The sequence below is a fragment of the Chaetodon trifascialis genome, chromosome 14 (genome assembly GCF_039877785.1).
Source record: "Chaetodon trifascialis isolate fChaTrf1 chromosome 14, fChaTrf1.hap1, whole genome shotgun sequence".
Classification (NCBI taxonomy): Eukaryota; Metazoa; Chordata; class Actinopteri; order Chaetodontiformes; family Chaetodontidae; genus Chaetodon; species Chaetodon trifascialis.
Genome location: NC_092069.1, coordinates 7,503,465 through 7,523,394, shown reverse-complemented (window position 1 = coordinate 7,523,394; position 19,930 = coordinate 7,503,465). Strand labels below are relative to the sequence as shown.

The following is a 19,930-nucleotide window of genomic DNA, read 5'->3' as shown; positions in this document are numbered from 1 at the left end:
AAGTGGTGGCGCTTGCTACATCCATGGCTGCCACTACGGCGACTCCACTTACCTCCCCACACAGGTGCGACGGCTGTCTCCAAAAATCCCAGTCCATTGCACAACTCGAGCGCCGTATCTCCGATCTTTACTGGATCCGGAAGGAAGAAAAGCTCCTGGACTCACTGATCACACTGGGCGCCGGTCTGCCGGTCAACTCCGAGTTAGACTCTACCATCCCGGTCGCAGATGCTAATCATCTGGCTGCCTCTGTCTCTCAGCCTTCCCTTGGCCTCGGGGATAACCCAACTTCAACCGGGTTGGCTGCCTCGGTCCCATCATGTCTCCAGTCTGATGACCGCTGGGTGCAAAGCCCAAGCGTATGTCTGCTGCTGCTCTGGATTTCACCCCAAATCCGAGGCACAGAGCGCGTAGTTCCACCCCGCAGCGAGAGCCTTGGACCACGGTGCCAGACAGGAAGGCAGACGGGACCAGCCTGCAACCCCTCGGTGAACTCCAGCTGTCCAACCGGTACGACGTCCTGAGCTTGGAGGATTTCCCTCCGCTGACCAGGGAGCCGGAGCAGCAGCAACCAGAGGGAACCTAGTCCCAGTCCAACGGGGACAAGGTAACACCGGCATCCCCTCGTCCTCTTTTCCCTCCAACCACCTTAATTGTGGGTAACTCCATAATTAGACATGTCCACTTTTTCAATGCCGTCACTCGCGGCTTCCCAGGTGCTACTGTACCCGTCATTTTAAATAAACTCCCGGAGCTTCTGTGCTCCCTGCCCGGTACGGTTACCAAGATTATTGTTCATGTAGGATGCAATGACACTTCTCGTAAGCAGTCCGAGCAGATGAAAGCTGATTTTAAAGACCTTTTTAGACTCCGGCGCACCACCGGTAAAGCAGTCTTCATCTCCGGCCCAATCCCAACACTGGCCCGCGGAGCTGAGCGGTTCAGCCGTCTGCTCAGCCTCAATACCTGGCTGCTTTCCGCCTACAGAGACTGTGAGGTGGGGTTTATTGACAATTTTAATCTATTTTGGAACCGCTATTCCTCATACAGGCCAGACGGTGTCTACCCAAACAAACTGGGCAGCACTATGTTAGCTGCTAATTTGCAACACATGGTGCGATCTGCCACACGCGCTACACGTGACTGACGCTTGTCTACACCACACACCCCCTTCCCGACCTCCTCCTCTCCACCTCCTGTGGCAGCTCCTACTCCTGCCTCACTCAACACCGCCCCCCATGGACCCACTATCCCCCACCGCGACCATATCCCACTGTTCACTACCCCATCCCAGTAAAAATCAGTTCACGCCATTCCCATCCACATAGGCCCGCCTCTGCTGGTCCGCGGCACCGGGTGGCTTTACGGAGCTGCTTGGTGCCGCGGACCTGTGGAGGCGGCGAGGTGCGCACGTTCGGCAGGCGCATTAATTTGACCATGCTGAACGTGCGCTCTCTTTCAAACAAGACTTTTATCATAAACGATCTGATTTTAGATAATAAGCTTGATATTTTATTGCTAACAGAAACTTGGCTTGGTTCTGAGGCAGGAGTTTCCCTCACTGAGGCCTGTCCACCTGATTTTAACTTTTTATTTTCTACCAGGGGAGGTAGGGGAGGCGGGACTGCATCTTTTATTCTGAAATCTCTTAACTGTCAGGAAGTTTCTTTTAACAGTTACACATCCTTTGAACACCATGCATTTGTTTTTAGCAGGAGTGCAGAAAGAAGGTGGAGAAAAACCAAATTAACAGTTCACAACGAAATTTACCGGGATCAACTCAAAACCTACAATAACTCAGTCAAACTGGCAAGAAGGGCTCATTTCTCAAAACTCATCGCAGACAATAAAAACAATCCAAGGTTTCTTTTTTCCACCTTCGATCTTTTAACCAGAACTAATATTAATAAATCCTCCTTGATACCAACTGAGACCCTCTGTGAGGAGTTTGCAGACCACTTCAGATGTAAGATTGATAACATCAGATCCAGTCTTTTATCCCATCAGAATGCTGTTCTTCATACACCTGGATCACTGCTCAGGAAACACTGGAGAGTTTTAACCTGGTTGATGCAAGGGCCCTCGGTCGAGCTTTCTCCCAAGTAAACCCAACCACCTGCCTCTTAGACCCAATTCCCACATCACTTTTAAAGACATTTTATGAATTATGAATTAATTTTAAATATAGTCAATTGCTCTCTTCAGACGGGTGTCTTCCCCACTGCAGTGGTGAAGCCCCTTCTGAGAAAGAGCAATCTAGACCACAACATTTTTAACAACTACACACCTGTATCCAACTTACCATTTTTAAGTAAAATTTTAGAAAAAGCTGTTTTTAACCAAATAAATTATTTTTTAATGAGAAACAATATTTTTGAGAAATTTCAATCTGGTTTTAGGATGAACCACAGTACTGAGACAGCACTTTTGAAGATTTTAAATGACACCAGGTGCAATTTAGATTGATTGATATAGACCAAAAGCTGACAGTATTGGTCTTACTGGATCTTAGCGCTGCCTTTGATACAGCAGACCATCACATTTCAAAAAACAGACTGAAGCACCTGGTGGCCTTTCTGGTACTGTTTTTAACTGGTTCCGCTCCTATCTCATGGATCGATCTTTCTTTGTAAGTATGGATACATGTTCCTCCAGAACACATGAAATTAAATGTGGGGTCCCCCAAGGGTCAATTTTAGACCCACTTCTTTTTAATCTTTACATGCTTCCCTTGGGGGATGTCATCAGGAGGCACGGCATCAGTTTCCACAGTTGCGCTGATGATACGCAGCTGTACATCGCCGTGTCTCCTGATGACACAAGGCCACTTGATGCCCTTCTTAACTGCATTTTAGATATAAAGTCATGGATGGCAGATAATTTCCTCCAGCTCAACCAGGATAAAACAGAGGTTTTAGTCATCAGTCCTGAAGGCCAGAGAGAGAAACTTTTAGCAAAATTACAAGATTTTAAACCCTCACAATGTGTAAAGAACCTGGGCGTTATTTGTGACTCTGAGCTCACTTAACACATAAAGAATATTACAAAGATAGGTTTTTACCATCTCAAGAATATAGCCAGAGTCCGCCCGTTTCTCTCTCAGGCCAGTACAGAGGTGCTGATGCATGCTTTTATCTCGAGTCGTTTAGATTATTGTAATGCCCTGCTCTCTGGTCTTCCCAAAAAGAACATCAATAGCCTACAATTATTACAGAACTCAGCCGCTCGCGTGCTGACGAGGACCAGAGGGCGGGAGCACATTACACCAGTTTTAGAATCGCTGCATTGGCTCCCCGTCCGCTTCAGGATTGATTTTAAGATTCTTTTATTGGTTTTTAAATGTCTTAAGGGTCTTGGGCCATCTTATTTATCTGACCTGCTTTTATCATATCAGCCCTCGCGGACCCTGAGGTCCTCTGGTACCGGCCTTTTAACCATTCCACGAATTAAGACAAAAACCCACGGTGAGGCTGCATTCAGCCATTACGGCCCTTATCTGTGGAACAGCCTGCCAGAGAGCCTCAGAGCCGCAGAGACCGTTGATATTTTTAAAAGGGGGCTCAAGACACACCTTTTTGGTCTGGCGTTTAATTGATTTTATTTGTTCATTTATCTATTTATTTCATTTGTTCATTTATCTATTTATTTTATTCTTATTTTATCGACATATTTATTCATCAGCCTAATTTATTTGACTCTTTTACTACTCCCCAATGTTTTGAATAGATTTCCATTTATTCAATTCACTTATTTTAAGTCTTTGCGCATTTTATTTCTTTGAATTATCTCAGCTCTTATTGCTTTTAGACATTACTGTTAGACTACGTTTTATTCTTTTGGTAGCTCCAGTGTCTCCTCATGAGGGCCCTCCACACCATGGCGGTGCTCCCGATGTCTGCGGACAGTGGTGCCTCTTGGTGTGGATGGCCCCTTTATGCGATTTTCCTCACCAGGATCCTCAGTACCAGGCCACGTTAAAAGCAAAGTGTGTGTGTGTGTGTGTGTGTGTGTGTGTGTGTGTGTGTGTGTGTGTGTGTGTGTGTGTGTGTGTGTGTGTGTGTGTGTGTGTGAGTGAGAGTGGATGTGTGGGTCTGTGTCAGTGGGTGGGGGTGGGAGGGACATATGGGGGCGGGAGGGTGGGGTTCTTGTTTTTATTTGTCTTGTTTTGTTTTCTTTTTCTGTGTGAAGCACTTTGTGCTACAATTTTATGTATGAAAAGTGCTATAAATAAAGTTGATTAGATTTGATTTGAATAATTCTCACCATATTACTTCAGGACTTGCACATGTGACTTATTAATGTGACAAACCAATTTTTCAAAGTTTCTGTACAAAATTCTGCTCCCCTCTATTGTATTTTCAGTTTCCTGACTGCATACAGTATCTCACTCCATTAACAGAAATCTCCTTAATCCCCTTAAACATTTTGGTCTACAGTATTTAACATATATTAAGGAGACTTAGAACACAGATTGAACAAGTTACCAGTGAATTTAGACATTGGACTGAATGCTTTAAAGGAGCTTTACCTAATGAGGTGGCATCAAGGCTGCACTAGGCTGCCCTTAAATTACATGCCTGTCCACTTGAGGAGGCAGCTGCCTTCAGAGGAATCATAGCGGCAGTCGTTCTCACCCACTTAGTGCCAGTAAATGTAATGGTTTCCATGCTTAAAACTTGTCATTTGACAAAAAAACATTGATTTCAGGAGCTCATCGCAGCTGAGGACCTTCAGGGCTGATGAGATGTGGAGAAATTGAAAAGTCCAAGGTTGCAGTGAAAGCTCATTTCCTTTCCTTCAATAAATGTCTATGTAGCATGGGCAGAATGATGCAGTGTGTTCAGTGACCATAACTGGAGGCTTTAAAGCCACACTGAGCTGGGATCGGCACAGTTGTCCTGACTCATATAGAAGCAAATAAACATATTCACACTCAAGAATACATTGATCACACCATTCAATAGGGACTGACAAAATGGTCATCAGGAATGACTGATATTCACCCAGGCTGAGAATCAATTTACTGTATGGGCCAGAGAGGCTTTCCAGTAATTTGTGACTTGTTGGTGGTTTGTAATCTGCACATTTTGTGGCCAACTTTCACAATGAAACTGTGCTGGAAGTGAAATGTGTATGCATGCATATGCGTATGTTTTGAGAATATTTTCAAAAACTGGTCACATACGCATATTTGCATACTTTACACACGCCTAACACAGACATAAGTTTCAGAGCTGTCTCCCCGCTTTTTTCCACCCTCAGATATCATACCAATATTCAAGCACACACTTGGCACACAGACGAGCTGAGCACCTCTGTGTGCTGCCAAATGGGGCTGAGAGATATGATTCAACTGTGGTAAGCAAGATGTGGATCTGTCATCCCATTTCGCCCACCTTCTGCATGTGCGAAGTGACTAAGAGCCGATGACTTGCTGAATGACCGGAGACACGGCTTTTACAGCCCATTCATTCACAATCACATCAGATTTTTGAAAAATCTGAATATCCTCTGAATTCACAATCCTTTTTTTTTTTTAACTTAACTAAGCTTGGGTCTGTTTACCTTTTCATTACACCATTGCACAATTTAATCAAAGCAAATAGAAAAGCTATTTAAAGAAATGGCAGGTACCATAAAAAACTCTTCCCACACTGTTTGAGTTTTCTCCCATTTGTATCTACCAACAGGTATCCTTGGTTGCCCCCTAATGTTTTGGCAGAGCACTGTTAATTACATTATAAAGAGCGGGTCATGACAAACATTCCCTCACTAAAAAGTTTGTTTGAATATTTAATTTGTCCCCAAGCACAGAGTAATTACTGCCAGCACTGTTTGAAATTGAATCAGGTGCTCACTGTGAAAGTGTAATATCTCAGAGAGAAGAATTTATGTGCTTAATTTTTGTTCGATTCCAGAAAACCTTGTGGTGCGAAGAAAGCCTAAAACAATTCCTAAATGTCGTCCTCTTGTATGATTGAGCTATAATGGGGGAATACTGTAAAAGTAGATAAATTACTTCTACTGTGTGTGTATTAACTTTTTGAATAAAGGGGAAAAAATAATACTCCTATGGTTGACTGGATCCCTGCAGCACATCATTTCTTCTTCAGGTCACTGTAAGTGGAAATGGAGCTGAAAAGCTAAAATCTGCACATGGCTCCAGTGGCTCTAATTCATGCTGCAAACTGTGACGTCACTGCAGACCTTGACACTGTTCAGCACAGGCATATCCAAGCTATGATAAAAATGCAATAGACGCCAAGTTAGATTTCAGTAAGCGCTTAAGTACTAAAAGACAGACTGACTGTGTGTTACAGCCGTCAGATTAAATGATGTATACGCAGTGGCTTTGACAGACACTTACAGATATCTGTTACACAAGAGTCATTTCCAGAAAAGCCTTAATAATGACTTTATGAATTGAAGTGATAAATTCAAGCTATTAAAACAGATATATAGTGACTTGTTTGTTGAAATACTGGCACTGCTTTATGTCAAAATTATGTAACGCCTAAACATTTTTCAGCTTGTCTGATCTGAGTGAACTGAAATAGACGCTCAATCAAAAGAGCTGCCATGTGCCGTCACAGAGATATTATTTCAAAGGGTTTCATTTCTTCCTTTTCCAATCGACACACCATTAATTTTATGTCATCTCATCTGAATGTAATTCCATCAGTCCTGTTACCCAATACTTTCTAAATGCTGCCAGAGCACAATATTGATGATAATCACATTATCATTGTTTTTAATGGATCTGTTACTCAAACCCTGTTGTTATCTTAATACCTCAGAGATCATGATGATCATTGGTTGTGGTGATACACAAGATGCGATGGCATGAAACCATAAAACAAGCGCTTGCACGTGCAAAACCACAGAGAGAATTTAAAGGTCTTACATCTGAAGCTCAAAATGGTGAATTCCTACTTCCTGCATGTCATTTCATATTAAGAGAGATTTAAAGCCAGAACCAACCTAATGGACCTCATGGCCCCCATGAAAAGAAAACTGTTAGGAATAAAAAAAAAAAGAAAAAAAAGAAAACTGAAAGAACAAAACAATAACAACTGACCTGTCTTTCTATGCCTGCCCACATGGAAGATCAGGGTCAATAAGCTATGTATGGCTGATTATTCATACATGCTTGTAATTTCAGCAGCTCCATTAACAGCGCAGCCTCCCCTACGTGAATGCTTTTATAACACAAGTTGGTTATTCAATATAAACAAAGGCAGCAGATCACTGGAAGCATGTAAATGGTGCTGCCCACACAATAACTGCTTTAAAGGGAATGAACTCACTGTGAAAACGCTAGTAAATTTTAGCGGCGTTCGCAATTAAGCAGCGCATTTTCGGAGCTGCCAGTACTTCTGACTGTGTAACATGAGTGTGTGATTGGTTAATGAGCCGATCACGACACTACCACCCTGACCTCATTCATCAAACGGAGCAGAGATTGAGTGGTGTGTCGCGTTACGCAGCCGAAGGTCATTGAGATGTGAGTCAACTGTGGCCATCTTAATTTTGTATATAAATGAACTAGTCAATTCCCAGTAGGACACAACTATGTGATTACATGTTTAAAAAAATGAGATGCTGGATTTGCGCAGGAGTGCTTTTGACATCAAATAAATTACATCTAATGATGTATGTCTCTTTGTGGATCCAGAGTAAAAACTGTGCTGACAAATTCCCCCATGAAACCCTTTAACTGAGATGATGAATATGTTTATTTCCTGATTACAATGAGATTGTGTCTGCCTGTGCTTATTTATGTGTCCATTACACTTTTTATGGCCTAGGTATTCCAGGCAAATTCATTTTCCCTTGAGGGAGCTGGGGCTGTCCTGTCAAACACACACAGATGAATAGTTGAGTGGCAAGTGATTTTGACGAACAGCGGATAGGAGAGGTGTTGTAAAGAAATGATCCAAGCTTCGAGCACACAACTCTGATTCTATTGCTGGGGACACAAATTAATAAGCAATGGCTTGTTTCATTGCCTGTTTTTGTTTACCCAATATGGGCTGATATGAATCAGTACTGCTTATTTTTTCGAAAGCAATTAAATGTCTCCTCTCTTAAGGACGGGTTTGAAGGTGATCAAATGTGATTTGTTTGTTGACAGCAGCGAAAAGCAGAGACATGGATCTGGAAGTTTTAAGATGGAGTGCTTGGCTCATCAGCTTTTTCTGGCTCAACTAACTGCACATGGCAGTTTTGGAGTCTAGATCAGAGAGGATCAAAGTCATATGTCAGGCTTCCCATTCCGTGTGAACAGGCTCCTTCACCTTATCCATAGCATCCACTCTTCAACACTACAAAGGCAGCATGCTGGCAGGGGGTCAAGAGAAATTCTTCACAACAGACCCTCCAAGGCCTTGAGGATATTGAAGAAACTGCAGATAAAATCAAAACCATAAAAAGCCTTACAGTATGTTCCAAATCATTAAAACAGTTTACCAGTTTTTCATTGTCCCACTCAATAACAACTCTGAGCCATTAAAAGCAGCAGCAGTAAATTCTTGTCAGCAAATTCTATTCATTTGCTCATTGAATTTCCATCCGAGACGGACTCTTCGATTTCAAATTGGTCCCACGATTCAGAGAACCCAAACAACTAGAATTTGCACATGTGGTTTTAGAGTGAAAGCAATCGGCTGCTACCTGTGAAACTCAGGCCTGTACCGTATCTCATTATAAACGTTTCTCACTGTGAGCTTGTTTGATGATTGTCGTTAACATTAACAACTGTGCACCTACAAGCTAGATTCAAGCTAAACTGATAAGATGCTCCCCTTCATTTCAGTAGTTTGTATTTCTCATCATTTCTTTTCTGACGGGTTGTACATCTAAAGCAGATGTTCGGCAAGATCTCCAATTTTACAGAGTGGGAAATTCAACATGTTAGACTAATGCCGTGATTTGAATGACACCTTAGTGTTTGAAGAGCATAAGTGGGAAACTGAGAATTAGTGTTAAGAGACTCGCTGTCTTTCCTGTTACTAATGCAGCAGAGTTTGAATTTCTGATGGCCCCTGGATGTGATGTTAAAAGACAGCTTGTGCGTCATCCTGAAATCTGTGCTCTTTTACACCCTGTATTTTGCAAAATATCAAGACAGCTTAAAAATCAACTTTTTTTTTTGTTTATTTGCTTAAACCAGTCATGCAGGCAAACAAATGATCATTCAAGCCATACTCCACAGCATGAAAAGCTATGCAAATGGAACAATGTGCACACCAGTAGAGGCTGGAAGGCCTGAATGATGTGACTCCAGGAAGATGCCATATTTAAGCACCTGCACTGCTGCTCTATCTTTTATACCCCCCGTCTTTGCAAATGTGTTTTATTCCACTTCTGTGTCTCATTACACAAGAACAGCACTAACAGCTGAGTGAGGCAGATGTTCTATTGTAGAGCACGGCAACTCCTCAAGTGGCTAGCATCCATCTGAGTGCCTCTGTTACAGCTGGCAGCCCCAGCTGAACCAGGACAATCCATCTCGATGAGGAGAATAGGTCTAGAGCGAGAAAGATGGCGTATGGGAAAGGTTCTGCTGAACAGAATGTGGCAACAGGCTGCTATTCCCACGGGAAGATGACACACTTTAGGTAGGAGGCAGTAGAGAGTTCAGGTCAGGGGGCTCTGACATTACTGACATTACTGTCACACAATGACAACCGAGTCATTTAAACAGCACTGAAATGCAAATAAGGAAGCTGGCTTACTGTGTAGCCCCTGCAGCTAAAGGCTGCTAATGGAAGCATGGAGGCAGGAGAGAGGGAGGGAGGCGGAGTATAGGGCAGCTGGTGGCGAGTATCCAGTCACTCTGTGTTGGCTTTTGTAGTTGGTAATAAATGCCAGCGGACAGCAGATGCTGTAGGGAAAGCTGAGATCTATCACTGCAGCCTAAAGCCATGGTCACCATGCCATGTGTTGAGACATGCCCTCTCCCAAACCTTTTTCTCAGCAGCCTCTGAAGCTGTCCTACGGAACACAATTCAACACCACCTAACCTTTTAAAGCTCCTCCAAGAAGTAAATAAGCATTGAAATGTCTTCACTCTGAAGGGCTTTTATCCTCTTAGCTTGAGAAAACATTTGATCCCCGCAAGCAAAGACACACAGGGCACAAATATGCCCACACATGCATCAGTTACCATTGGAGAAGACAGTATAATAACAGACATGAAATGATGCACAAGTTAACATATTACATTTGTTCTCGTAGGTCTAATAAACATTTTGGCAAACTCCACAACATTTGTGGTAATCAGGATTTAATTTGTTTCGCTGAACTGTGCCATTATTCATTTGGAGCATTTGTAGTCATCTGGCTTTTACGGCCCAGATGTGACCCTTCCTGGTCCAGCCACATTACGCTAGCTGATCACGCTCGTTCCTCGCTAATCACTACACAGAGGAAAAAACCTCCTCTTGTGGTTTGCTAACATACAAGAGATGAGAGGTCAGTGCTGTCATGATATGAAATAATAGAAAATGCAATTGGCTGTGGGCATGACAGATTGATTGATTCAAAAAACGGTGGGGTGATCCGTTTCCTAACTGACACCAATTACAGTTAGGTCCACTGCAGGCTGTCACAGCCATAGGCAGTTGACGCAAGGTCCCGGGGTTTCACAGTCAAGGATGTTGGGACTTTGAATCATCACTTAGAGGATGACCTGCCATTCTCGAAGAGGTTAGAAAGGGACGAAAAAAGCTGTTGCCGCCAAGCGATGTGGATGGGCTTTGAGAGTCTGATGTTACAAGGATGCACCTCTGCCTAAATAAGCCTGTTTGGGCAGATGTTCATACCCAGGGCTGTAATACTGCGCTCATATTACTTCCCTTATGACTCAGATTGCTTCTAATGTCAATTTTAGCTCAGCCATGCTAGCCTCAGTCATTACTGGAAATCATTACTCTACCAACAGCTATATATAGAAAGGTCCTCTACCTTCTATTTATTGACTAGTTCGACATAGTACATATTCCTACGGGTCTGTTCATCCTTCAGCATTATATTTACCTCCACCAAGGATGTTCTGTTTTCAGTCTGGATTGTTGGTTTGTTGATCTGTCAGAAGGATTGTGGAAAAAACTACTGACCTGATTTTCCAACCTTGGTGGAAGGGTGTAACATGGGCCATGGAAGAGCCTATTAAATATTGGTGTGGATCCAAATCATTGGGTGGATGCACGCATTATTTTTTGCTTTCGTTAACACGGCGAGATAGAGCAAGCCCTGGCAGAATATGTTCCGGAGTAACAAGACACAGCTAATTGTAGAAATATGATTCAATATCACAGTCCACATTCACAGGTATCAGTAATCCTCCTGGATAACACATTGTCAGACTTTATACAGAAAGCAGTTGTTATGGAGCGCTTGGTTTCATGGGAGAACCGGTACAGCTGTAACATCACCATAAGTGAAAGAACAATTTTCATTCCAAAAAAAGGCGTGGCTATGGAGACAGAAGTACACTCATATCATGCTATTAATTATAATCTTAATCACATCTAAATGTGAATTGTCTTCAGTAAATTCCACGAGAGATATTAAGGAAAACTTATTCAAAATTTACGCTTCAGAAGAACAACAGATAAACACTGATGGTGAAGTTAGTGCTTGTAGAAGTGCATTTCATAGAGGAGTGGACTACGGGCCTCAGTGGAGGTCTGCAGTCTCTGAGTGCCCTTCTATGTATGCACTGGCAATTGTCTATTTTAGCCTTGGAAGCTGGTGTTGTTGACGTGGTGTAGAAACCAACTTGGACTGAAGACTCCTGCTCCCAGTCCCACACCGACATGTGAAACAGACCCACTGATGCACTACAGGACAGCGAGTGTTTGTCAAGCTTTGCCTCACTTACTGTAGATGTGACAACTAGACAGGTGTATGAAAGTGCTGTACCTGCAAGATAAAAAATGGGAGCAAAGGACAAACTGGAAACCAGCTTTCCATTCCCGTGTGAAGCAAACAGTCAGTGTTGACTGTTTTACAGAAGTACTAACCAGACCACAATCTCTTCCTTAACCTATCCAAACTGCGACTGTCACCTGAAATGAAAGTCTAACCTGCTACCTTGACTGTGGAATGTCCTTTTCACGCCTCGGTCATGCAAAACATGACACTGACACGGTGGATGGCTACATCTGTTCCAACCATTGGCGTTATATCATGTTGCCTGTTCACACCTCCATCGTTCTTCCTCCGTCCTTCCTCTCAACAGGTTTGCTTTCTCATCTGATTTGAGTGGTCCACTAAGAGCTTGCTGTCACATGTATAATGGAACATATGGAACGTAATGCCAAAACATACCAGCTTGCTTTCTGCTTGCAAAATATGGCGCATTAAAGCTGGTACCAGAGAAAATGATGCTTGCAAATGAGACACATGTAGATCTCAAACTTTAGTCATTGTGTATCATATACCAAATACACAGAATCTGGTAATGGAGTGGTGGAATTTCCAGCCTTTTATTTCAGCCTAGGGTGGACCAAGTTGGGCACTGACTTGCAGAGTGGTGTGTGTGTATAGACACACGTCAGAGTAGTATTAATTTAATTTCTGTCTCCACGAGTCATGAATTTAATGACATTACAGTACCTTCCAGTTGGTTACATTCCTGTGTTTAAAAGTTTGATTTAAAAGCAAAATAGACCTGCCAATCATATATTATACATGTGATATAAAGCTTCAGTGTTTCAATGAGGCCTGGGCATCTTAAACAAGCTATATTGTCTGTGTGAGCTTAAATTGCTTGCATTGCCTTAGCAACAGCTATTGCCCATTAGTTTCTATACATATCACAATATGATCAATGTGAGGAAATGCAAAACCACAAGATGTAAATGAAGCAAAATATTTATCACAAAACAGGTGCTTCACACATTTAAATTCCCATTGCGATAATAACCGAAAACAACAAAAAGGTTTTGGAAAGCGCTAATGCTAATTACATTGAGAGCTTTCAAGCATGGCATCAATGTGTGTTCATGCATTACAGAGTGACCCTTCCTTCTTCTGTAGTTTCCTTATGCAGCAGTGAGACACCTCTGGGAAACCGGTAGCAGCACCTGTGCTGCAGCAAACTAAACACACTGTTCACAAACTCACAAACACTAATTAATATCTCCTGTCTCTAAACTACAAATGTCTGTATGAACCCAGTTTACATATTGACCATACTTACTCAGAATCCCAGTACAAAATGTGTTTTCCACACTCATTCAGTATCTTCTCATCCCCCACTAGTAAAGGTGACAGTTCACTACCAACAGTTTGGAGCATGATAATTGTGTTTGTACCAATTAAGTGAAATTAGCAAACTAAAACAGCTTGAAACAAGGCTCAGTTTCTCGTTTTACAAGGTCACTAAACAATCAAAAAGTTTGGGCTTATAACTGAGCTAGTAACTTAACACTCTTTGCCCAACTTAAAACCAGGGTTTTGCTTAGCAGCTGTGAGCTCTCGCTCGTTTCCTTTGTTGTCTCAGTCTGTCTTTCTTTAGTCCTACCCATCCAGAATCCTGCTAGGTTACTGTAGTCATCACTCACTGGCTAATACAGAAGACGAACTTCTGGCTCACCAGTATACAGAATAGAGAGAGGGTTCAAATACTGCTCTACACAGACTGCTCAATCACTTCACATGACACGTGCACAATTACTTTGCACGAGACATTATTGAGTCAGTCCATATTTAGAAATGTCCATTTGTAACTGTAATGTGTGTCAAATGAGACAATAAGATAAACAACAGCAGAACGGGGACACTTTCCGATCTGCAATGCAAATCTCTTGCAGAAAATGTGATGTAATGCCACAGGAGCGACGAGCTGCGAGCTGCACTTGCAACACAAGACACATTTGTTAATTACAACCATCCTTGACATTTAAAACAGTGCAATTCACCTGTTTCCAAACGCTTTCATAAAGATTTTACATATTTTAAAAATTAAAGTCTGATTTACTCATCATGCAGATAGCTACTCATGGTTTAGGATAGTGGGCCAGTCAGATTGCAGGGGTGGTCCATGTGACCCCAGGCCACCTGAGAACACACCCCTGCCTTAGGCAGAATCCCAATTTGGAAATCTAGGAAGCAGCTGCTCCAGTTCTTCACAGACTGTTATATTTAGTGTCATTTTAGAAGCTGAACAACAGGAGTCACAACACATTTGCTTTACTAACTGCAGTGAAGTGGTTGTGATTATTTTTGACATATGGCTGCACCAATAGCTGACATACAATTCAGATAAGTGAACAATCCACTATAATCACATAGCAGCCACTTGTGTGTTTTTAGCATAAATGAGGCTTTTAGACCTGCTATTTCATTTACAGTGTATATGATGCGCATCAGGGAAACATTTATTTATTTATTTTACAGTCAGGATTCATATTAGAAGGAAATAAACTCTGAATATTGCCATTTTAAGTAACGGTGAACCCATGATAATATCCTATATAGGGAACTGCATTCCACACCTAACTGTATTTGCAGTTTTAGAAGATTAATGTATTATCTCTCCATCCCTCTGACTTTATGTTTGGCCTTTAACGTTGATTAAGTATGCAAGCCCTGTCCTTGTGTTTCTCACAGCTTCAGAGGACTGGATGATTTTGTAACTTTAAATAAAGTTAGCACATGAAAAATTGGTTCTTAATGCCTGGATTATTTGGAAAGATTGAAGAGAAAAAAAAAATGTAATGAACATTTCATTGCTTGGAATTACTAGCTAATATTTTAGCCACACTTTGTCACAATTTTAAATGGCATCTTTTGAAGAATTTTTTTTTTAATCAAACTGCTTTATCCACATTCATTACAGTAAACTCAATCAAATGCAAGTCCTCTTAAAAGACTTCTGCTTGACTTTATCTGTGTTATTTGTTGCCATCACATTTCTGTTTCTTAGGTTCAGTTTGTCTTACGACATGACAAAGAAGTACACTGTGGGAACTCCTTGATCTTGTTTCATTTATGCCTTCAATGTAATACAAGATTAATTTTTTGTTTGTCATTTTTCTTTATTTTTTTCATGTTTGTGAAATATGGATTCTATAAACATGTAAACATGGTCACATTTATGTGTAAATTAAAGGGAAATTATATTCTTACAGTTTTATTTTGTCATTTTCACCACTATAACCAGCCCGGCTCCCCACAGAAATTAGAAATGACTAATTCTATAAGCTATGTGGAAGGCTCCAAATGTGCTTGCAATGTTTACTCAGAAGCTGTATTTGTCTGGGTCCTTGAGTGGGTCATGGACAGACTGAGCAACACACACCCAGCTTTGTGCCGATGCCAGTGCTGATGGTAGAGGGCGGCCGAGACAGAGACGTTTATGTGTGCTGATGGAGAGCTGATGCCAGGTGTCATGGCCAATTGGGAGCAAAGGATCTTGCGACAACAGAAACGCCTTAGCCTGTCCATCTGTCTGAGGAGGGCTGACTATGTCCGACTCACCTGACATGGGCATGGAGTCATTGAGAAAACTCAGGTTGTCCTCGGCCACCCAGGAGAAGCTCCAGTACCCTCCAGGAATGTCAGCGGCAGTCCTGCCAGTCAGTTGTTCATCTGCAAAAAACAACAAAACCATATCTTACTTCCAGAGCATATTTCACACAGACGTAAGAGAGCAAACCATTGTTAAAACATTACGACATTCAATTTAACATTGATTTGCCATTCATATATGTTGCTGTGTGATCTTAAACAATATAAAACCCTTCCCAGTGGTGGCTTGAGTGTGATAAAGTGATAGTCCTGCTGTAATTAGAATGTATTTTACAGAACTATGGCATGGTATTTGACTTTATTGCTCAACATTTTATGAAAAAACATGCATTTCTAAGTCGATGAAACCTCTAAAACAGGCATGTCAAACTCATTCCACAAAGGGCCGAGTGGCTGAAGGTTTTCTTTCCAACCAAGCAGCAGCACACCAGACTTGACTCATTTCATTAGCTGATCTCAGTCTTCAGACAGCTGATTGGTCAGACTGTGTGCTCTTGATTGGTTGGAGGAAAAACCTGCAGCCACACGGCCCTTTGTGGAATGAGTTTGACATGCCTGCTCTAAAACATTGGTACTGCAGATTAATGTCTGTAAAACCTGAGCGCTGACACAATAAACTTGAGTCATGATTAAAAAAAGCGCCCATAAGAATTGGTTATTGGATATCGATGGGCTGCATAATTACCTGAGGACAGGGTTTGTCTGATTTTGCTTGACTCTGTTCTCACCTTCTAAACTCAGAGTAATTATCGCAAGATCGAACACAAGTCTGTTACTGTAAGGCAGATGCAACAACTTTCTCTAATACTTCTGTACCCCCACCTTGCCACATGCCAACACACACACACACACACACACACACACACACACACACACACACACACACACACACACACACACACACACACACACACACACCATCTCTCTCACTTTGTCCTTAGTCTGTGGTTAATTAGCACACAGTCACAGACCAATACACCACTGGCTAGGAAGGAGACTCCTGCATAAATCCTGCAGTCATTTCAAATGAGCCTTAAAGAGCGATTAATCGTAAATTCTGCCTTTCATGGCGCTGAACTGAGCACATTTTGGTTTAGGCCAAATAAGACAGACTGTTCAGGGTTTATTCTTCCTTAACATGACTTCCACTCACACATACAGCGGATGACCTGAAGAGGATGTTTGTTGTTTCAAGGGCCCTCTCCATTGATCCATGTCAGAATGGATTATGCAAATGCTACATTTGTAACACTAAGAATTGCTATACTGTTAATAAGAGATAGAGTTTAGCAGAGTTAATATCCAAGGTCTTAATCTTTATTTCCTCCTCTTGGCTGGCAATTCTCTTCTTGAGTATCTTATGTCTGTTTTGCCACAGCAGAGCAGAGATCAACAGTATGCTGACCTTCCTGAGACATGCAAATGTTCTTACAGTAACAAGCCTCTGGGCTCGATAAGATGTCAGCTTGTACAATTGATATGAGTCAATTCTATGCAATTATACCATGGCCTGGATGAACACTCAATTTTGATTGGCTGCAGGGTGTCCATTAATTTCTGCTAATAGCCACCTACTAAGTAGTTGCAGTGTCTGGTCACTGTTCTAAATGAATGTGCAGCCTGGGATGCAGTCAAAGCCTCAGTGTACAGTTTATTGCAACACGTTAACAAGCTAACATCTAATTACTACAGCATTTCTTTTAATCTATTTGGAGAACATGACAACTTTGATCACTGGGATGCAGCTGAAGAAAGAGAAATTAGAAAGAAAAGGGACAAACAACACAAGGAGTTAATGCAGGGAGAATGAAAGGAAACAGAGGATGAAAAAGATTAGATTAACCCACAAGAACACCCCAAGCACGAAAGCAAACTCCACTTCTGAGATCCTGTTGGAGTTTTATGCCACTGTCCAGTCCACTAACGTGGAGAAGGAGTGTGGCATTACCAGTCAAGAGAGTCTGAAGGCCGGTATTAATTAATTTAACTGAATGAAATGTCATGACTGACACCAGATTCGAGGTGAGCAGAGCTGATAAAGCTCTACTTAAACATTACATGAAAAGTGCTAAAGATACAAGCCTCCACTAGTCAGACCTTGAAAAGAAATCTGAATGTCTTCTTTACAACACAGAGTATTGTCCTTCAGTGCCTTCATTCTCTTAACCCCTTTAGATGGTGTTTGTAACACACAAGCTGTCCCTCTGAAATCACTGATAGTCTCACATAAACCATCATCTCACTTCCCCATTTGCTATTCAACTCACTACTTCAGGCTGCAGCTGACAGTACACATGGTCTGTCATTTGTTCGGAAAAATCTTGATACTGATTTTGGGGTCAATGACATGGCTGGCTTGCCAGCTAGTCTTAAACATACTGTCAATGTTAGTCATATCTGACGTTGGTCCTATTTGCTGGAGTGGTGTCACATGTTTCCATTGCATAAGAACCTTATGGGATGGTAATGATTGTGCCAAATATTAGTCAATCCCTCATGTGTTGCCATGGAAACTGAGTCATGGCTGCTGGAGAACTTGACTGCAAAACACATGAAATTACAAACTAATGGTCTTAACCCCCCCCCCCCCCCCTTTGGCACGTGACCATGGTATAAGCGAGATAGTGGCCTTTGAGGTGTCCATAACCAGGAATTAATGGACTACTCTGAGGCAAGGCTCTGGCCTCTGTGTTGCCCATTAATTCCTGATTATGGGCATTATCCCTTACTTAGTGCTTGACATGTTCACACAGTAGTTGTCCCGCTACAGATACCAAATCAATAGCCAGATCCTACATGTTGAGAAGAAGAATGTAAGTAATTCAAGTGGCTGACATTTCAGTGAAATGTTTACCTTTTCTAAAATAAAATCCTTTAACCTTACAAAAGGATGACTGTCCTTAAACTGTGACGTGAAATGACATCTCAGCAATGACAGCTTGTGTCTTTGTAAGAATAGGAGTGAGAACAAAGTGACATTTTCAAAAAGAACAGAGGTCAGGTCAAGCACAACATCAATGAGTTTTTCAGGAAAGGATGGTGTGACGTCAAATTGTCTCATCTGCACAGATGTATCAAGAGTCAAGAGACAAGGATCAATAAATAAAAATAAAAATGGTTTGTATGAATGAATCATAGAGAAAAAAAAGATAAAAATCAGTCAGGAGTTGTCTGAGTGGAGGAGTTGGCCTGGGCCAGCATGAGGCTGTCTCTTTTCAAAGGTGGACATCTTTCCCGACCCTGATGGCCAGGTGAGAGGAGCTCACTGTGACCCAGACAGAGAGCATGGTTTGGGTTCAACAGCTGTTGCTACAGGGAAAACTGGCCTGCTGGTTGGATATCGCATGAGCTGGCAGGCTGCTGCTAGAGCCGACTGCCTGCTCGCTGTAGCTGCTGACAGGCTGAAGAGCTGCTGGGGGAGCAGACTGGCTGGATGACTCACCGTGTGTTGTGAGAGGTAGACTGACTGACAGACAGGCATGGACAAGCTAGCTGGCTGGATTGGCTGTCATAGGAGTGGCACTTCTGGCTGTTTTTGACACAGGTTGGCATTATGTCCTGATATTCAATAATTCTGACATGGACAGGTAGAGGCAGACATACAGCACTGGGGCTGCCCTGAAGAGGCACTTACCCAACTTCTTATCTATTTAGCACATGTGAATTGTTAGTATAATAGTTGTGGTGCATGTTTTGTAAAGGATTCCTGTGATTAAAAGGAAGGTGACCCTCAGTATACTTTCTAAATCTCAAAGCATAAAACAATTAAACTGGCTTTACAAGCAGTCAAAAAGAGTCTCTCTCAGCATTTGATTATCACTGTGCCGACCTGTAACCTATGAGAGGAGGTTGGACACTGTCAAAGCACAATCTAGTTTCTTCAGTTCTATTTATTCCATCTTACAGGCACAGAAGATCAGTTATCTTATTTCTGTAGCCCAGCCCTCTGTAGCTGAATTGTTAGCATACAGTATCAGGCCATGAACATGCTAATCTGATGACAAAAAGTCATTTCAAATCCTTCCAGTGTCCACATTATGGATGAAAAACCACACCGTTCATTTCTAAATGCATTCAACCCAAATTCAGTAATTGATTAAATGCAACTCCAACTTCAGTTTCTAATTTCAACAACATAGTACATGGATTTTGTGTCTATTTTGTGCCTGGACGTCTACGAGATGAACAAGAATTTCTGACTATGCAGCATAAGGTGACTAGACACACTCAACCGGCCCCAAAATGCATTGCATCTCTTCACTCTGCGAGGTGCACAGTTCTAGCACCACACTCAAGCATGTTTTCTATTTTTATTTTATAATTTTGTCAGTTTAAATTGTCAGTTTTAAAAAAATATATATGGTGAATCCAAAATGTGCTCCAAAGC

The 19,930-nt window shown here is 42.0% G+C and overlaps 1 protein-coding gene across 2 annotated transcripts in view; it reads right to left on the bottom strand.

Moving 5' to 3' along the window:
* The window catches only part of alk (ALK receptor tyrosine kinase), a 320,126-nt gene that overhangs the window by 176,824 nt on the left and 123,372 nt on the right, over positions 1-19,930 (bottom strand). For both annotated transcript variants that reach the window (XM_070980114.1, XM_070980115.1), the window contains exon 2: positions 15,493-15,603. In XM_070980114.1, the coding sequence (XP_070836215.1) occupies positions 15,493-15,603 (111 nt within the window). The remainder of the gene's footprint in view (positions 1-15,492; positions 15,604-19,930) is intronic.